General features: G+C 39.0%; 1 protein-coding gene across 7 annotated transcripts in view; it reads left to right on the plus strand.

Annotated features, from left to right (window-relative positions):
* LOC135104226 (outer mitochondrial transmembrane helix translocase-like) overlaps positions 1–21,503 on the plus strand; it is a 71,003-nt gene that overhangs the window by 24,983 nt on the left and 24,517 nt on the right. For all 7 annotated transcript variants that reach the window (XM_064011368.1, XM_064011367.1, XM_064011366.1 and 4 more), the window contains 5 exons: positions 7,817–7,861; positions 9,026–9,203; positions 17,371–17,571; positions 18,755–18,951; positions 19,159–19,331. In XM_064011368.1, coding sequence (XP_063867438.1) covers positions 7,817–7,861; positions 9,026–9,203; positions 17,371–17,571; positions 18,755–18,951; positions 19,159–19,331 — 794 coding nt within the window. The remainder of the gene's footprint in view (positions 1–7,816; positions 7,862–9,025; positions 9,204–17,370; positions 17,572–18,754; positions 18,952–19,158; positions 19,332–21,503) is intronic.

The raw sequence follows: 21,503 nt of genomic DNA on the forward strand, positions 1-21,503 counted from the left end.
ACACACACACACACACACACACACACACACACACACACACACACACACACACACACACACAAGAGTGGATGTTTGAGTGACACCAAGAAATACAGCTTTCTGTTTTGAACTATCGAAGTCTGGAATGATTTAAAGAAAGAGTGTACACATGTTTAAAGAGAAATTGGATAAATATGGATATGGAGACAGGACAAAATGAGATTTGGCTCATTCCTTGTACAATACAATTGGGTAAACACACACACACACTCACACACACAGTAAAAGAGTTAGTGACAAAGGAAGTAAAAAAATTTAAAAGAAGAGAGAGAACAATGAAAGGTGAATATGGAGGAGATAATAAGGCAACAGCAGCAGGAACACAATAAGGATATGGGAAAGCAAGTGATTAAAATAACAAATGAATAAAGTAATCTTGTGAGAGACATGGTACAGAGAAAGATGATGATGTATTTGGGGTCGAGGAGAAGAACCTACCTATGAAAATAGCTAAAGAGAAAGAAGTGAAAAAGAACAAAGGAAATTATAGCAGAAGTGGCCAGGAAGGAGAGGGAATAGTCAAACAAATTGAAGAGGTATATAGGATCAGAAAATACATTGGAAATGCAACAAGACCAATCAATGAAAATAAGATTCATGTCACAAAAAGCAGCAAAACATGTCTTACAAAGAACAGGAATATTGGCTAAAGTAGAAGGAATGAGAAAAATGTGGATAAAAAGAGACATGAACAAAGAAGAGAGAATTGAAAGAGTTGAGAGTAGAGGCCCAGTCAAAAAACAAGGAGAGAACACAGGAACAAGCGAGGAGATTCTTTTGAAAAGTTATGGACATGAAAGTGAGGAAGTGGTGGCACAAAGATGCCCTGGAAGATCACCAAACAGAAGTTTGAAAATTATGTATACAAATATAGATGGTTTGGTGTCAAGCCTATTGGAACTTAAAGACTACCTAAAGAACAATAAACCAGAAGTGGTATGTTTAACAGAAACCAAATTAAAAGAGGAAATAAAGTTGAGATTTGCAAAGGAAGGATATAGCACATGGAGGAGAGACAGAAAAGGAAAAGGAAGGAGGAGTGATGATATTGGTAAAAAAGGATATTGTTGTTGAGGAAGTGGAATATGGTGATGGACTGGCAGAAACTTTGAGTCTTGTGATTAAGATCAAAGAAGTGAAAAAAGGAAAGTTATTGTGATGTACATACTGCCAAAATTTAATGGATGGGAGACCAATAGATATAAAATTATGCAACTAGAAACAAGAAGTAGTTTAGAGGAAATGATAAGGAAAAGTAACAAAGTGTTTTTAGTATTTGACTTCAACACTAAAGAAATTAACTGGGAGGAGGTGGAAGTGAAAGAAATTGTTGGTCATGGAATGAAGAACTTATACAAACCATGATGGTGAATACAGTGAGACAGTGGGTGAACAAACATACAGGATGCAAAGGAGAAGAACCATCACAGTTGGACTTAGTGTTTATGAAAACCCCAGAAAGTAGATCGAGTATACATTATCTGAGTCCACTGGGAAGAAGCGATTGTGTGACAATAAAAATAGTACTACAGGAGGAAAAAGTGTTGCACAGGAAAGAACACTACAGAGATGGGAGACAACTATGCAAAGGCAAACTTTGCTGAGCTTAGTAAATTTTATGGAAAAATTAACTGGAAAGAGCTCTGGGAAGGTAAGGTAGTGCAAGAAAAATATGAGGTATTTTTGAGCAAGTATTGAGAGGAGGTGCAAGTTATAAAGTGAAAATTGGGAAGTATGAATGGTATAGTGCCAGGTATGTAGAAGCAAAAAAGGAAAAGGACAATGCATGGAAGAAAATGATTAGACAACTGAATGGAAATATTAGAGAAAGAGTACAGAAAGGCAAGGAATAAATATGGGATAAGTAGAGAAGAAGAAAGAAAATGCAAGGAAGAGCCCAAACTCTTCTACAGATACTAAGTAGGAAAATGAAACTATTTTTTTTTTTTATGTAGGAAGGACACTGGCTAAGGGCAACAAAAATCCAATAAAAAAATATGCCCACTGAAATACCAGTCCCATAAAAGGGTCAAAGCAGTGGTCAAAAATTGATGAATAAGTGTCTTGAAACCTCCCTCTTGAAGGAATTCAAGTCATAGGAAGGTGGAAATACAGAAGCAGGCAGGGAGTTCCAGAGTTTACCAGAGAAAGGGATGAATGATTGAGAATACTGGTTAACTCTTGTGTTAGAGAGGTGGACAGAATAGGGGTGAGAAAAAGAAGAAAGTCTTGTGCAGCGAGGCCGCAGGAGGATGGGAGGCATGCAGTTAGCAAGATCAGAAGAACAGTTAGCATGAAAATAGCGGTAGAAGACAACTAGATATGCAACATTGTGGCGGTGAGAGAGAGGCTGAAGACAGTCAGTTAGAAGAGAGGAGTTGATGAGACGAAAAGCTTTTGATTCCACCCTGTCTAGAAGAGCAGTATGAGTGGAACTCCCCCCAGACATGTGAAGCATACTCCATACATGGACAGATAAGGCCCTTGTACAGAGTTAGCAGCTGAGGGGATGAGAAAAACTGGCGGAGACATCTCAGAACGCCTAACTTCATAGAAGCTGTTTTAGCTGTAGATGAGATGTGAAGTCTCCAGTGCAGATTATAAGTAAAGGACAGACCGAGGATGTTCAGTGTAGAAGAGGGGGCCAGTTGAGTGTCATTAAAGAAGAGGGGATAGTTGCCTGAAGGTTGTGTCAAGTTGATAGATGGAGGAATTGAGTTTTTGAGGCATTGAACAATACCAAGTTTGCTCTGCCCCGATCAGAAATTTTAGAAAGATCAGAAGTCAAGCGTTCTGTGTCTTCCCTGCGTGAAATGTTTACCTCCTGAAGGGTTGGATGTCTATGAAAAGACGTGGAAAAGTGCAGGGTGGTATCATCAGCGTAGGAGTGGATAGGACAAGAAGTTTGGTTTAGAAGATCATTAATGAATAATAAGAAGAGAGTGGGTGACAGGACAGAATCCTGAGGAACACCACTGTTAACAGATTTAGGAGAAGAGCAGTGACCGTCTACCACAGCAGCAATGGAACGGTCAGAAAGGAAACTTGAGATGAAGTTACAGAGAGAAGGATAGAAACCGTAGGAGGGTAGTTTGGAAATCAAAGCTTTGTGCCAGACTCTATCAGAAGCTTTTGATATGTCCAAGGCAACAGCAAAAGTTTCACCAAAATCTCTAAAAGAGGATGACCAAGACTCAGTAAGGAAACCCAGAAGATCACCAGTAGAGCGGCCTTGACGGAACCCATACTGGCGATCAGATAGAAGGTTGTGAAGTGATAGATGTTTAAGAATCTTCCTGTTGAGGATAGATTCAAAAACTTTAGATAGGCAGGGAATTAAAGCAATAGGACGATAGTTTGAGGGATTAGAACGGTCACCCTTTTTAGGAACAGGTTGAATGTAGGCAAACTTCCAGCAAGAAGGAAAGGTAGATGTTGACAGACAGCTGAAAGAGTTTGACTAGGCAAGGTGCAGGCACAGAGGCACAGTTTCGGAGCACAATAGGAGGGACCCCATCAGGTCCATAAGCCTTCCGAGGGTTTAGGCCAGGAAGGGCATGGAAAACATCATTGCGAAGAATTTTAATACGTGGCATGAAGTAGTCAGAGGGTGGAGTTGAGGGAGGAACAAGCCCAGAATCGTCCAAGGTAGAGTTTTTAGCAAAGGTTTGAGCGAAGAGTTCAGCTTTAGAAATAGATGTGTTAGCAGTGGTGCCATCTGGTTGAAATAGAGGAGGGAAAGAAGAAGAAGCAAAGTTATTGGAGATATTTTTGGCTAGATGTCAGAAGTCACGAGGAGAGGTATCTTGAAAGGTTTTGACATTTTCTGTTAATGAAGGAGTTTTTGGCTAGTTGGAGAATAGACTTGGCATGGTTCCGGGCAGAAATATAAAGTGCATGAGATTCTGGTGATGGAAGGCTTAAGTACCTTTTTGTGGGCCACCTCTTTATCATGTATAGCACAAGAACAAACTGTGTTAAACTAAGGTTTAGAAGGTTTAGGATGAGAAAAAGAGTGAGGAATGTACGCCTCCATGCCAGACACTATCACCTCTGTTATGCGCTCAGCACACAAAAACAGGTCTCTGACACGGAAGCAGTAGTCATTCCAAGGAAAATCAGCAAAACACCTCCTCAGGTCCCCCCAACTAGCAAAGGCAAAACGCCAGAGGCACCTTTGCTTAGGGAGATCCTGAGGAGGGATTGGAGCGATAGGACAAGATAAAGATATGAGATTGTGATCGGAGGAACCCAATGGAAAAGAAAGGGTGACAGCATAAGCAGAAGGATTAGAGGTCAGGAAAAGCTCAAGAATGTTGGGCGTATCTCCAGGATGGTCAGGAATATGAGTAGGGTGTTGCACCAATTGCTCTTGGTCATGGAGGATAGCAAAGTTGTAGGCTAGTTCACCAGGATGGTCAGTGAAGGGAGAGGAAAGCCAAAGCTGGTGGTGAACATTGAAGTCTCCAAGAACGGAGATCTCTGCAAAAGGGAAGAGGGTCAGAATGTGCTCCACTTTGGAAGTTAAGTAGTCAAAGAATTTCTTATAGTCAGAGGAGTTAGGTGAGAGGTATACAGCACAGATAAATTTAGTATGAGAGTGACTCTGTAGTCGTAGCCAGATGGTAGAAAACTCGGAAGATTCAAGAGCGTGGGCACGAGAGCAGATTAAGTCATTGCGCACATAAACGTTGCATCCAGCTTTGGATTGAAAATGAAGATAGAGAAAGTAGGAGGGAACAGAAAAGGGGCTACTGTCAGTTGCCTCAGACATCTGAGTTTCAGTGAGGAAAAGAAGATGAGGTTTAGAAGAAGAGAGGTGGTGTTCTACAGATTGAAAATTAGATCTTAGACTGCGAATGTTGCAGAAGTTAATGAAGAAAAAGTTGAGGGAGGTGTCAAGACACTTCGGGTCGTCGACAGAAAGGCAGTCCTACCTGGGGAGATTTATGGTCCCCTCCCCAGATGGGGACTTTGAGGCTGGTGTAGGAGTCGCCATGATGATTTTAGAATTTTTGAGTGAAGGGTGTGTATGTTATTAGGTGCTTGTAGTTTTGTGTGGAGGAAGAGAGTTGTCTTTAGAGGGCAGGCTGTGACTGCCCCCTTGTGTTGTGAGACACAAAGGGAAACATTCAGTGAGGTCACAGCTGGGTTTAATGATAAGTTCACAGCACCCCCTGAACAGTGCTTTAGACCTCACTGGGAGTAATTATTGTTTCAGCAGGTGTCTACTGCCTCCTCCTTCATAGGAAGTGACATAAGGAAGTTAAAAAGAGAAGGAAGAATTTATGAAACTACTGAGGAGATAGTGAACTAATGAATGAGAGTTTTCAGTCTGTGTTTACAAAGGAAACTAATTTTGTGACACTGAAAGTGGTATCACAGAATGAGGGAATCCAGGAGATACAAGTAAAGAGACAAGAAGTTAAGAAACTGCTGGAAGAGCTGGATGTTAGAAAAGCTATGAGACCAGATCAAATAAATGGATGGATATTAAAAGAATGCAGAAAACAAATGAAGGAACCCATATAATCAACAGCTCATTAAAAGAAGGAAAAGTACCAAGGGAATGGAAAAGAGCTAACATAGTGCCAATATACAAAAGGGAAAATAAAATGGAGCCATTAGATTATAGACCAGTGTCACTAACAAAGCAAGCTTTGTGAAATTGTAATTAAAGACATGAGTACAGTATTTAGAAGATGAAAAGATAATTACAGAAAAGCAATTAGGACTCGAAAGGGAGATCCTGTGTCACAAATCTACTAAGCTTTTATACAAGAGTAATGGATGGAATGCAAGAGAGACAGATGGGTTGTTATGGTATACCTGGATCTCAAAAAAAGCATTTGATAGAGTTCCCCACAAAAGCCTTATGTAGAAGTTAGAGAATGGAGGAGAACTAAAGGGAGGAACATTGAAATGGATGTAGGATTATTTACAAAGGCAGGAAATGAGAACAGTAATCAGAGACACTAATTCAAGTTGGTGCGAAGTGACAAGTGGGGTACTGCAAGGATATGCTTTGGCGCTTATAATTATGTTTCAAATATATGTAAATGATATGACAGAGGATCTAAATAGTTCACTGATGATACAAAAATAATGAAAATAATAAAGGATGAAAATGACTGCAAGGAATTACAAAAGGATATTGACAAGATACATGCATGGAGCCAAAGATGGAAACTAGAATTTAATGTCAGAAAGTGTTGGAAATAGGAAAAAATAAAAAGAGACCATGGAATGGGGGAAGTAATAACAAAAAGTAATGAAGAAAAAGATTTGGGAGTAATGATTCATGACACACTATCACCTGAAAGGCACTTAAATGGAATATTCAGCTCTACATACAGCTTGTTAACAAACATTATGGTGATGTTTAACTATTTAGATAAATAAATTATGAAGAAAATTATAACAAGCATGATACACTCTAAATTGGAATATGCAGCAGTAGTTTGGGCTCCACATAGAAAAAAAAGATATATGGAAACTGGAAAGAATACAGAGGATAGTGACAAAGATGTTACCAGAATTGAAAGACTCAGGCTTTGAAGAAAGACTTGAAGAGATGGGATTACCAACACTACAAGAGAGAAGAGAAAGAGACCTGATAATAATGTACAAATTAGTAAACAATATAGAAAGAATAGATAGAAATTACTTGGTTCCACAGATGGAGGAGAGAGAGAGATGGACGAGGTGGCATGGGAAGAAAATAAAGAAGAGTGGATGTTCAAGTGACATCAAGAAATGCTCGTATGTGTGATTAGTATATAAAATGGGAACTGGAATGATCAGCAAAATTACATAGGAAAAGAATTTGGGAGTTATATTCTTTAACAACTTATCACCAGAGAGACACATAAACAGAATAACAGCTCTTTAGTTGTTAATGAATGAAAATAGCATTTATTTGGATGAAGAAATGATGAGGAAGATAATTATTACAATTAAATGTCAATGACTCAGATATGCAGCAGTAGTGTGGTCAGCTCACAAAAAAAAAAAAAAAAAAAAAAAAAAAAATATATATATATATATATATATATATATATATATATATATATATATATATATATATATATATATATATATATATATATATATATATATATATATACATACAAGGAAATTAGGAAGAGTAAGGAGAGAAGTAACTGAACTGGTATATATTTTGAGAGATCTGCTGTACGAAGAGAAATTGTCCAGGCTGCATCTCCCAACCTTAGAAATGAGAAGGGAAAGAGGAAACTTAATTGCAGTGTTTAGGAAGGGAATGATGAAGGGAATGGAAAAACTCATTAGAGATTACTTGTGTGTGTAGAGTGAAAGGGACATGAGGGGACACCAAAGAAAGCTATGTATAAATACTATAGATTGATTTAATGAAAAGAAGAAAAGCCATGTAATGATATGTTACACAAAACTGATGAAAGTCCTCGAGGACCATGGTAATCATGGCCTGATGTCAAGAATGTCCTGTTGAGGATTTGATTCCCATTCATTCTCATGCTTACCCCTTTAGATTCATTACTCATTGTTTCAAAGCATGAGGCACAAACTAGGATGGAAAGATACAATACTTTATCATTGTAGACCAGTCATTAGTATTAAGTATATTAATTTACAACATTATCTTTAACTTTTGTTCTACTCTGAGTAGACTACATGTAGTGCTACATGGGCATGATATTTTTTGTTTATTTTATATATACTCTAGTAAATATTTATTAATACTGTGATAAAACTAATAAAATTATCCTTATTCCAGGCCCAGGAGGTGATGCGTAGACTTGGCATCAAAGAGAAAATATCTGTGAGTATTTTTATTATGTTTGAGTGTAATAGATAAGATGTTTGGTAAAATGTTGATAAAGAGGGTATAGATTGAGCGATTTGTGAAGAGCAGTGTGGTTTTAGAAGTGGAAGGAATTAGCAAATCAGATATTTGTTATGAAACAGATTTGTGAAGAGTGTTTGGCAAAAGGTCAGGATGTGTTTTGGGCATTTATGGATTTAGAGAAAGTATGTCAGAATTAATTAGGAAGGACTAATTAGTAGTCATTAAAAAGGGTGAAAAATTATTTTAATGACAGACCATGTATTAGAATAAGATATAGTATTAATGATTGGTTTCCCATTCAAATAAGGCTGTGGTAGGGCTCTACTAGTACAAAGCCCCTTCTCCTGTTTAATGTGTATGTTGGTGGTGATATAAAGAAGGTGAATGTGAGAGAGTTAGGTAGGAATTAGAGTGTGAAGAATGTTAATACTAAAGAGTAGAATATGAATCAGTTTCTCTTTGTGGATGATGGTACAATAAAAAACACAAATGGGTGATTGAAAGGGGAGACAGTTGATACAGGGTGTGTGAAGGAAAATTGAGAGTGAAGAGTAAAATTATATAGTTTGTGAGGATGATAGGATGTAGGAGGATGAATTTAGTTTTGAATGGTAAATCACTTTAGGAGATAAAGTAATTCAAGCATCTAGGGTTGTATGTTATTATGGATGCAGTAACACATAAAAAGTTCAGAGTGAATGAAACAAGAAAAGTGTATTCTGGAACATTTAAAAGCAATTAAATATAGCAGTTTAAATTTTTGTAATTTTTAGCATCACCTTAAAAATTAGGATTGTAGGACAATTTGAATTATAAGGGATTGAATTAAGGGACTTCTACAGTAGACAGATTTGTTATGTATTTGTGTCACATGATAAATTTTTGTTGAGAGGGATGCCACTGGTTTCATAGGGTTGGGCTGGTTTTGGCTTTGAGGTGCTCTATTTGCTACTTTGATTGCATATCTTGTACTGATAATGTACATGATAATTATATGTTGATGCATCTTTCCATTATGTGTCCATAAAAAAAAATATATAAGGTTTTATATCATGTTATGTTGTACTATAACATCACATTTTTACTTTGTATGTACCTTGATTAGACCTTAAGGTATATGTATAGTGCACATTTCAGTTAAATGAATATGAGCTGATGATTGCCAGTCAGCTGGTAGAGCCAAGCCAGCTGACCACCTCCTGGAGGGATGTGGCAGGTCTCACCCCTATTATTCAAGAGCTGCGAGAGACACTTATTCTCCCCATCCAGCAACGCAATCGCCTCCATAACTCAAAGCTCATTCAGCCCCCAAAAGGTGAGAGAGAGACTTGATGGATAGATATTTTAGTGTTATTCATCCTCTAGAGGATGGATAATAAGAAGCAGAGGCACCAGCCAAGGTCAATAAAAATTACAAAAAAAAAGGCCCCACTGAGGTGCCAGTCCCTGTACAAAGCTGAAAGCGTTAGTCAAAAATACAGGATAAGTGTCTTGAAACCTCCCTCTTGAAAGAGTTCAAGCCTCTGGAAGGTAGAAATACAGAAGCAGGCAGGCAGTTCCAAAGTTTACCAGAGAAAAGGACGGATGATTAAGAATGCTGGTTAACTCTTGCATTAGAGAGTGGACAGAATAGGGGTGAGAGAAAGAAGAAAGTCTTGTACAGCGAGGTCACAGGAGGAAGGGAGGCATGCAATTAGCAAGATCACAAGAAGAGAGGAGGCATGCAGTTAATAAGCCACAGAATGCCTGACTTCAGATCTCTCAAAAATTTCTGATTAGGGCAGAGCAAACTTAATATTGTTCATTGCCTCAAAAACTCAATTCCTCCATCTGTCAACTCAACACAACCTTTCAGACAACTATTCACTCTTCTTCAAAGACACTCAACTGTCCCCCTCTTTTATACTGAACATCCTTGGTCTTTCCTTTACTTATAAACTAGACTAAAAACTTCACATCTCATCTCTAACTAAAACATCTTCTATGAAGTGAACTATTTACCTCCTGAAGGGTTGGATGCCTGTGAAAAGACGTGGAAAAGTGCAGGGTGGTATCATCAGCGTAGGAGTGGATAGGACAAGGAGTTTGGTTTAGATCATTGATGAACAATAGGAAGAGAGTGAGTGACAGGACACAACCCTGAGGAACACCACTGTTAATAGATTTAGGAGAACATTGACCATCTACCATAGCAGCAATAGAATGATCAGAAAGGATACTTGAGATGAAGTTACAGAGAGAAGGATAGAAGCTGTAGGAGGTTAGTTTGGAAATCAAAGTTTTGTGCTAGACTCTATCAAAAGCTTTTGATGTCTAAAGCAGCAGCAAAAGTTTCACCAAAATTTCTAAAAGAGGATGACTAAGTCTCAGTAAGGAAAGCCAGAAGATCACCAGTAAAGCGGTTTAGGCCAGCGAGGGCATGGAAAACATCACTGTGAAGAATTTTAATAGGTAGCATGAAGTAGTCAGAGGGTGGAGGAGAGGGAACAACAAGCCCTGAATCATCCAAGGTAGAATTTTTAGCATAGGCTTGAGCAAAGAGTTCAGCTTTAGAGATAGATGTGACAGCAGTGGTGCCATCTGATTGAAATAAAGGAGGGAAAGAAGAAGAAGTAAAGTTATTGGAGATGTTTTTGGCTAGGTGCCAGAGGTCACGAGATTTTGACATTTTCTATTAATGAAGGAGTTTTTGGCTAGTTGGAGAAGAGACTTGGCATGGTTCCAGGCAGAAATATAAAGCGCATGAGATCATGATGATGGAAGGCTTAAGTACCTTTTGTGGGCCAGCTCTCTATCATGTATAGCACGAGAACAGGCTGTGTTAATCTAAGGTCTGAAAGGTTTAGGTCGAGAAAAAGAGTGAGGAATGTATGCCTCCATACCAGACACTATCATCTCTGTTATGCTCTTGGCATACAGAGACAGTTCTCTGTATGTATGGAAAAAGTTAAGGATGTTGGGCGTATCTCCAAGGCGGTCAGAAATATAAATAGAGTGTTGCACCAATTGTTCTGGATTGTGGAGGATAGCAAAGTTAAAGGCTAGTTCACAAGGATGGTCAGTAAAGGGAGAGGAAAGTCAAAGCTGGTGGTGAACATTGAAGTCTCCAAGAATGGAGATCTCTGCAAAAGGGAAGAGAGTCAGAATGTGCTCCACTTTAGAAGTTAAGTAAGTAGTCAAAGAATTTCTTATAGTCAGAGGAGTTAGGTGAGAGGTACACAGCACAGATAAATTTAGTTTGAGAGTGACTCTGTAGTTGTAGCTAGATGGTGGAAAACTTGGAAAATTCAAGAGCGTGGGCACAAGAGCAGGTTAAGTCATTGTACACATAAATGCAGCATCCAGTTTTGTGTTGAAAATGAGGATAGAGAAAGTAGGAAGGAACAGAAAAGGGGCCACTGTCAGTTAGCCCAGACACCTGTGTTTCAGTGAGGAAAAGATGAGGTTTAGAGGAGAAGTGGTGCTCTGCAGATTGAAAATTAAATCTAAGACCACAAATGTTGCAGAAGTTAATGAAGAAAAAAGTTGAGAGAGGTGTCAAGACACTTAGGGTCAATACCAGAAGAGCAGTCCGACCTGGGAACATTTGTGGTCCCCTCCCCAGATGGGGATTCCAAGGCTAGTGTAGGAGTCGCTATGATAATTTTGAATTTTGAGTGAAGGGTGTGTGTGTAATTAGGTGCACGTAGTTTTTGTGTGAAGGAAGAAAGTTGTCTTTAGAGGGCAGGCTGTGATTGCCCCTTGTTTTGTTAGACACAAAGGGAAATGTTCAGTGAGGTCGTTGTTGGGTTTAATGATAAGTTCACTGCTGTCCCTGATTCCAAGGGGGCAGTCACAACCTGCCCTCTAAAGACAACTCTCTTCCTCCACACAAAACTACAAGCACCTAATTACACACACACCCGTCACTCAAAATTTCAAAATTCATGGTGACTCCTACACCAGCCTCGGAATCCCCATCTGGGGAGGGGGACCACAAATGTCCCCAGGTCGGACTGCCCTTCTGATGACAACCCTAATTGTCTTGACATCCCCCCTCAACTTTTTCTTGGTTAACTTCTGCAACATTCATGGCCTAAGATCTAATTCTTTTCCTCACTAAAACTCAAGTGTCTGAGGCAACTGACAGTAGTCACTTTTCTGTTCACTTCTACTTTCTCTATCCTCATTTTCAATTCAAAGCTGGATGTTGCTTTTATGTGCACAATGATTTAACCTGCTCATGCCCATGCTCTTGAATCTTGCAAGTTCTCCACCATCTGGCTACGACTACAGAGTCACTCTCAAACTAAATTTATCTGTTCTGTATATTTCTCACCTAACTCCTCCGACTATAAGAAATTCTTTGACTACTTAACTTCCAAAATGGAACACATTACCTTTTGCAGAGATCTCCATTCTTGGAGACTTCAATGTTCACCACCAGCTTTGGCTTTCCTCTCCCTTCACTTACCACCCTGGTGAACTAGCCTTCAACTTTGCTATCCTCCATGACCTACAGCAATTGGTGCAGCACCCTACTCATATTCCTGACTGTCTTGGAGATACACCCAACATTCTTGACCTTTTCCTGACCTGTAATCCTTCTGCTTATGCTGTCACCCTCTTTTCTCCTTTGGGCTCCTCCGACCACAATCTCATATCTGTACCTTGTCCTATTGCTCCAGTCCCTCAGGATCCCTAAGTGAAGGTGCCTCTGGCATTTTTGCCTCTGCTAGTTGGGGGGATCTGAGGAGGTATTTTGCTGATTTTCCTTGGAATGACTACTGCTTCTGTGTCAGAGACCCATCTTTGTGTGCTGAGCACATAACAGAGGTGATAGTGTCTGGCATGGAAGCGTACATTCCTCACTTTTTCTCGACCTAAACCTTCCAAACCTTGGTTCAACACAGCTTGTTCTTGTGCAATATATGATAGAGAGGTGGCCCACAAAAGGTACTTAAGCCTTCCATCACCAGAATCTCAGGCATTTTATATTTCTGCCCGTAACCATGCCAAGTCTGTTCTCCAACTAGCCAAAAATTTTTTCATTAACAGAAAGTGTCAAAATCTTTCAAGATCTAACTCCCCTCATGACTTCTGGTATCTAGCCAAAAATATCTCCAATAACTTTGCTTCTTCTTCTTCTTTCCCTCCTTTATTTCAACCAGATGGCACCACTGCTATCACATCTATTTCTAAAACTGAACTCTTCATTCCGACCTTTGCTAAAAACTCTACCTTGGACGATTCTGGGCTTGTTCCTCCCTCTCCTCCACCCTTTGACTACTTCATGCTACTTATTAAAATTCTTCGTAATGATGTTTTCTATGCCCTCACTGGCCTGAACCCTCGGAAGGCTTATGGACCTGATGGGGTCCCTCCTATTGTTCTCCAAAACTGTGCCTTTGTGCTTGCACCTTGCCTAGTCAAACTCTTTCAGTTCTGTCTGTCAACCTTTTCCTTCTTGCTGGAAGTTTGCCTACATTCAGCCTGTTCCTAAAAAGGGCGACTTATTGATTTAATTTCTTGCCTATCTAAAGTTTTAGATTATATTCTCAACAGGAAGATTTTTAAACATCTATCACTTCACAACCATCTATCTGATCACCAGTATGGGTTCCGTCAAAGCTGCTCTACTGGTGATCTTCTGGCTTTCCTTACTGAGTCTTGGTCATCCTCTTTTAGAGATTTTGGTGAAACTTTTGCTGTTGCCTTGGACATATCAAAAGCTTTTGATAGAGTCTGGCACAAAGCTTTGATTTCCAAACTACCCTCCTACGGCTTCTATCCTTCTCTCTGTAACTTCACCTCAAGTTTCCTTTCTGACTGTTCTATTGCTGCTGTGGTAGATGGTCACTGTTCTTCTCCTAATTCTGTTAACAGATTTAGGGTTCTGTCCTGTTACCCACTCTCTTATTATTCATCAATGACCTAAACCAAATTTCTTGTCCCATCCACTCCTACACTGATGATACCACCCTGCACTTTTCCCCATCTTTTCATAGATGTCCAACCCTTCAGGAAGTAAAAATTTCATGCAGGGAAGCCACAGAACGCTTGGCTTCTGATCTTTCTAAAATTTCTGATTAGGGCAGAGCAAACTTGGTATTGTTCAATGCCTCAAAAACTCAATTCCTCCATCTATCAACTCAACACAAGCTTCCAGACAACTATCCCCTCTTCTTCAGTGACACTCAACTGTCCCCCTCTTCTACACTGAACATCCTCGGTCTGTCCTTTACTTATAATCTGAACTGGAAACTTCACATCTCATCTCTATCTAAAACAGCTTCTATGAAGTTAGGCGTTCTGAGACGTGTCCGCCAGTTTTTCTCACCTTTCCAGCTCCTAAATCTGTACAAAGCCTTATCCGTCCATGTATGGAGTATGCTTCACATGTCGGGAGAGGGTTCCACTCATACCATTCTTCTAGATAGGGTGGAATCAAAAGCTTTTCGTCTCATCAACTCCTCTCCTGTAACTGACTGTCTTCAGCCTCTCTCATCGCTGCAGTGTTGCATCTCTAGCTGTCTTCTACCATTATTTTCATGCCAAGTGCTCTTCTGATCTTGCTAACTGCATACCTCCCCTCCTCCTGCGGCCTCACTGCACAAGACTTTCTTCTTTCTCTCACCCATATTCTGTCCACCTCTCTAATGCAAGAGTTAACCAGTATTCTCAATCATTCATCCGTTTCTCTGGTAAACTCTGGAGCTCCCTGCCTGCTTCTGTATTTCCACCTTCCTATGACTTGAATTCCTTCAAGAGGGAGATTTCAAGACACTTATCCTTCAACTTTTGACTACCGCTTTGGATCCTTTTGGGACTGGCATCTCAGTGGGCTTTTTTTATTTATTGGATTTTTGTTGCCCTTGGCCAGTGTCCCTCCTACATAAAGAAAGAAAGAAAAAAAAGTGCTTTAGACCTCACTGGGAGTAATTGTTGTTTCAGCAGGTGTCTACTGCCTCCTCTTTTTAGCTTGTTACAGCTCATTAGGAATTTCTTAGCAACTAATTTACATGGTTCCAGTGTATACTGTATTGTTCATTTATGACTGTACTGGTACCTCACATACTTTTGCTATTTGTACATAGTCTGTGGCTCATCAGGATGGGATTGGTGTTCCACCTGCTCATGTGTTTGTGTTTTCTGTGGTGCAGCATTACTTTCCTGAGATGTCACTCACTTTTGTTCTCTGTGTACTTTTTGACTCATAAGAACTTCTTATAGCATCCCAAGTTTATTCACAGGGTTGGAAAAAAGATGTTAAAAGATTAATCAATCATGAATTTCTCCTTTATCAGTCACAATATTGTCTCCTAAAAAGTGAAAAAAAAAAAAATAATAATAATTATAATAATATGAATTGGAAACAATCTGAAGCTCTTCATAAAGAGTAAATTCAAAATACATAACAGGGAAGGTACTAGTTATATTTACAGTAGGGTATGTGACAATGCACAGTTGTTATAATGTACTACTGCAATAAGGCACCAAAATTTTAATAAATATTTGATATGAATAATGAACCAACACTGGCATAATGAACTCGCCACTTGTGTGAGCACTGGAATTTTAATGAAAATTTGATTGGAATAACAAACTAAAACTAACAAGACTAACTAGCCATTTGTGTGAGCACTGATATTTTAGTAAAAATCTTATTTAAATAACAAACTAGAACTTGCAAGACTAACTCACCAGCTGTGTGATCTACTGCTCACTTATCCACTCCCTTTTTTCCCTTTTCTTTCCCTTCTTTCATCTTGTCTCAGTCCCTCCCTGTCACCTCCCTGCCCCCTTACCTGTCAGAGATAAGGGACAAGGGAGTGAAACTCTCTCTCTCTCTCTCTCTCTCTCTCTCTCTCTCTCTCTCTCTCTCTCTCTCTCTCTCTCTCTCTCTCTCTCTCTCTCTCTCTCTCTCATTCATTTATTCATTCATTCATTCATTCATTCATTCATTCATTCATTCATTCATTCATTTTTGTCATTTTCACTTCATCTTTTCTCACTCCTTCTCAGTCATATATGTAATTCCATTTTTGTTCTCAATCATTCTCATTATATTTAGCAATCCTTTGAATTGTTCTTACTTTCAGAGAGAGAGAGAGAGAGAGAGAGAGAGAGAGAGAGAGAGAGAGAGAGAGAGAGAGAGAGAGAGAGAGAGAGAGAGAGAGATGGTTGAATGGAAGGAGGGAGGAGGGCAGGGGAGAGAGAGAGAGAGAGAGAGAGAGAGAGAGAGAGAGAGAGAGAGAGAGAGAGAGAGAGAGAGAGAGAGAGAGAGAGAGATTCAGCTTAGGCAGGATTTACTGTATGTATACATGTGATGCTGACAGCAGGTAAATGTGACTGATACTTGTCAAAGCAGCATGAAACTTGGGGGTGATAATATGCAAAACTCTGAGGGATGGTAAGAATTTAGGACTAGGCATAAAACTCAGGAGGGTACTGTATACATTTGTTGTACTATCTCAAATTTAGTAGTACAAATGTGCTCATTTTAATGTTTTTTTTTTTTTTTATTGTGGAATTCTTTATATTATTTTCTAGTTCCCATAGGTTCTTCAGTTGCCATAACAAACACAATGTTGGAACAAATCATGTTCGTTGTCATGTATCTTACTATATATAGTGCATATATGGTAACTAAATCATCAAAGAGGCAGAGAATATAAGCAGTTTCATAGAATATGTTTCATTCACTACAGATGCATATGAATGAAATTAGCTTCCTACATTATTAGTCATACATTCAATTCAAAAGATTAAAAAATTGATTAGTAAAAACTTGTACTGATTTCTTTGATCAGACTAAAATAAACTCATACTATTCAAATCATAACAACCATAGTTATTCATACATACCCACCTTTCCTGCTTGCATCCTTAGCATAGCTCTCCAAGATCCTTATAGCACCATAATGATCCAACTCTTTTTATGGTCTCATTGTGACTAACCAGGACTAATTTTTTTTACCTACTTTTCTTCTCAGTTTGCTCATGGGAACTTATCAGTCTTTTCTCAACTGTTCACATGCTATCTTTTCCTTTGTGCTATTATTATTAATATTTTTATTTATTATTATTATTATTATTATTATTATTATTATTATTATTATTATTATTATTATTATATTTATTTTTTATTATCATTATTTTTTAAAGATTAGGACACTATTTGTATGCTGTTAGTCATTTGGCACCTACATTTTTTTTTGTCAAGCTATAAGCTGTACAGTGTAGGATTCATGGTACATGACCAAGTATCTGTAAAATGAGACTAATATTAGCAGCTGCAGTGTGCACTGGGTATAGAATGATGTATTTTATTGTATAATTATTGTTTTTGTGGTACTTTTTTCCCAATCAAGAGATCCCTTTTATACCCTTTCTTCTTCTTTTGCTTATTGACTTAATGTGATGATACTGATTTAGAAGAGGTATTTTACTTTGTGTGGAAAGTGGAAATAGGAAGGTAATGTATTACTGTACTTTTTAAGGGGTGTTACTGCATGGCCCACCTGGCTGTGGCAAGACCTTGCTGGCCCGGGCTGTGGCTAAGGAAGCTGGTGCTCGCTTCATCAACCTGGATGTTGCATCCCTTACTGACAAATGGTATGGGGAATCTCAGAAGCTTTCTTCAGCTGTCTTCTCCCTGGCTATGAAGCTTGAGCCATGTATTGTGTTTATTGATGAAATAGGTAAGCAGTCTTGTCTATTTCAAGGACATGTGTATTAGCAGTATAGGAAAAGTGAACTAAGGCACATTGATAAGATAGGAGTATGTGTATATACTGATAACTTTACAACTTATTACCTATAATAGGCATTTGTTTCTATGTACTTTGAAATTTTACTATTTTTAATTTAATTTTGAAATTTATTATCTTTATGAGAACAAGGATATGCAGAATAAGGTGACAATTGATCATTCTTGATTATAAAATTTAATTGTCTGTTTATGTTACTAAACTGTAAGTACAGTGAACCCCCAGTATATTGAAGTTCAGTTATCACTGCTTTACTTTTATGCATTTTTTCATTGGAACCTAATTATTTTTACAATGCGGGAAATCACATTTTTATGTGGAAAAATTGGCTATTATATTTGATAAAATACAAGATAAATCGTGGCATGGGTTGAGGAAATACCCAGACTAGTTTAGGTGCACTTGTACATTTGGCAACACTGCCTGCTGATAGGTTGGCACCTAGGCCAAGGCAACAGTACAGTTCACACCAGCCTGTTATTGTCAACAGTCAGCTTTTGGCAAGTGGAGTGGGCTCCAGCTGATGTTGGTTGGTCAGTCATGTAAGCAATAATTTTCGTTGCCAGTCTCACATTGTGGGTTGGTGTGTTCGTGTGAGTGCTGTACATTGCTGTTACTGTTGGGTGGTGGTTGGGTTGGATGATCATGCAGAAGCAGGTCTTGTCACCAGTCAGCGTTGTGTATGGGTTGTTATCCTTGTGGTGGTGGTTTGGAGTGTTATGTAAGTGTTGTACAAACATTCTGGTCATTGTTGGGTCGGTGGTGGTGGTCGGTGTGTTGTGCACATGGTGCATGTTCCTAATTCGTCGAGTTGGCAGTTTATCACCATTACTGCCACAAGGTGAATGGTTTAATTGGGGGCTTTTTTTTTCTCTCTCTCTTTTCTTCTCCTGAACCACAGTTGACATATCACAGAATTTAGTACTTCATGGGTGCCTTTGGAACATAACCCTGTGATGAACTGAGGGTTTGCTGTACTGATGTGTATTCTGATGTTTATTTTTTGCTAGAATCATAGTAACACTGCTAAGTTTATAGTTGGTAATTATGGACATATCAAGGAGTATTACTCTGCTTGATGAAGGTATTGTGCTGAATGGCCACTGCTCCTCAGATTCCTTCCTGCGAGTACGGGCCACAGGAGATCATGAGGCCACAGCCATGATGAAGGCTCAGTTTCTGCAACAGTGGGATGGTCTAGCCACTGATCATGGACGTTGTGTGGTGGTTATGGGGGCCACCAATAGACCACAAGATGTGGACCGCGCCATTTTACGTCGCATGCCAGCTGCATTTCACATTCCACTCCCAGTCAGTCAACAAAGCACATTAAACTTTGGGACCTGACTTATTTCTTGTACTAAAACTTAGGGAGCTGACTTACTTACTTTTACTGCTATGTAATTTTGACAATGGCATTTGATCATCATTGAATTATTATTAGTAATAATTTGCCAAAATACTAGAAGTAGATAAACAAATGAGATTGCTGTAGTGTGTAAAATATTTTATTGGCAGGGAGTGGAACAACGTGAAGAGATTCTACGTCTAGTGTTACGGGAAGAGGCTGTAAGAGAAGATGCTGATATTGCTGGTTTGAGTAGACAGACTGAAGGTTTCTCTGGCTCAGATCTGCTGGAGTTGTGTCGCACTGCCTCTGTATATCGACTGCGCCACTTTCTGGAAATAGAGTGAGTGGAATGGGATGGATGCCATTACATAATTATGAGCTGAATGGCATTGTGTAGCATGTTTTTATATGTTAATTTTTTAGTTTCTTGCATTTTTATGTTTTCTGCATATGGGGCACAAATGCCATTTTTTTGTACAATAAAAGTCCTATCTTTTGGCATTTACAAGGCTAAACAGGTGCTGAAACTTTGAATATGCCAAGTAGGAGAGCCTACACGTGATGGCAAACAATCATGGCACTCCAGCACCACTTTTCAACTTGCCCTATGCCAAAACCTTTTGGAAATATGCCAAAAGATCAGATCATTTTCAGAATGGCATTATTTTGCAAAAGTGCTGAAACATCAGATTTTCCAAAAAAATGGATGCTGAAAGACAGAACTTTTGCTGTAATAACATACTTATTACATCCATTTTTTACTTCCCAAGAGCTCCCTTGCAACAGGACAGCATATTCTGGATGCATACTATGTGGCTAGGTTGGAAGAATATTGATATATTCTCTGCTTCTCATAAAGGACAGGTAAAAGTGATGATGCAGCATTGGTGGCAAATACAGAGGGGAAGCTAATTAGGTTGGTAGAGGAGTTTGCATGGATGTGTAGGAGAAGGAAACTGATGGTTAATGTAGAAAAGAGTAAGATAATGTGGTGCACCAGGGAGGCAGATGTTAGGATGAAGATAAGGCTGAATGATGAAGAGCTGGAAGAAGTAGACTGTTATGAATATCTTGGATGTACAGTTTGAGAGTAGGGCACTTGGAATGAATGTAGAAAATATTATATGAAAGGATAGTAGTGCCTACTGCACTGTATGGTGCTGAGACTTTGAGTATGGGAGTAGGAGACAAGGAGAGATTGAGTGTGATTGAGTTGGGATGTCTAAGGAGTATATGTGGAGTAACTTGATGGACAGAGTCAGAAACAAAGAAGTTAGAAGGAGAACGAGTGTTGCAAAAGACTTGGCAGTATGGCAGAGCAATGTTTGCTGAAATGGTTTATGTTTGTTGAAAGAATGGGGAATAATAAACTGGTGAAGAAGTTAGTAAAATCAAGTGTGAGAGATGTGAACTTTAAGATGTAGGTTTCGTAAGAGCTGGATAGATAGCATAAAGGAGGCTTAAAGGGAAGAGGATTGACACTGGAGCATAGTAGAATGTGTGTGACAGAAGGGGATGGAGAGCAGTTGTGAGTAGTGGGAAATGACGCAGCCCTGCAACTTCTGAGAGAGGTGTCACACATCGATAGTCTCACATTGAAGGTGGAAAGTAAGGATCACAGTACAGGAAGATTAAATTATAGAAAAGTGAATTTTGGGGCATTAAGGGAGCATTGTTACTAAAATGTATGAACTTTTCAAGAAATTGACAAAAATAAGATTATTGTTTCTAAAATATGACTCTATGATAGTAACACTTACAAATTTTCAGCCTGAAACTTAGTTTCTAAATGTCTTTTTATTAATAGAATAAATAAAAATATTGTGACCGTAGGCAACTCCAATGTACAGACAGTGTGTATTGTTATTAGGTAATTTTACAAGATACAATTATTTTTTCTTTGCTTGAATGAAATAATTATTGTGTGGATGCTTCTGACATCTTTTCACTGTATGTCTGAATAGCTGACAGCTTTGTAGCATCAGTGATGCCTGCACATTTTTTCGGAGATGGATGAGTTGTGAGGTTGGCTTTGCCCTTTTCCTGTTTTATTGCCTTGTGTACTCCACAAACCTTTATGATGGGGAGGGTGGCAGGGTATGTAAAGGAATTCTCCAGGAGAGAATGAATGCAAGAAAGGCAACTAAACTCAGAAAGGAGATGTAGCAGCATGCCAAGTAAATGACTCAAGATATGAACCTAACCATCCAGTTCCTTGGGCTTCATGTCCTGTAATACTGACATGTACTGGCCAATTAGTGCTAAGAGGAAGACTTTCGTGAGTGAGATGGAAGGAAACCCAATGTCTCCCTTTGTTGGGGGGAAGGGGGAGTTAAAAGCAGCACTGGAGTTTAAATACCCCGTAACTTTAAAAGTGATGGGCCTCGGGGATGTGGTAGGGGAGAATACTTGCTATGAAGGAGCCTTGTTCTGCACTAAATGGTCTAAGCTGTTCAACTGATCCCCATTAAGTGAGCACATGTTTACTTTCTCTCTTTAGTCATGGGCCAAG

Source organism: Scylla paramamosain, chromosome 10 (genome assembly GCF_035594125.1).
Source record: "Scylla paramamosain isolate STU-SP2022 chromosome 10, ASM3559412v1, whole genome shotgun sequence".
NCBI classification, from domain to species: domain Eukaryota; kingdom Metazoa; phylum Arthropoda; class Malacostraca; order Decapoda; family Portunidae; genus Scylla; species Scylla paramamosain.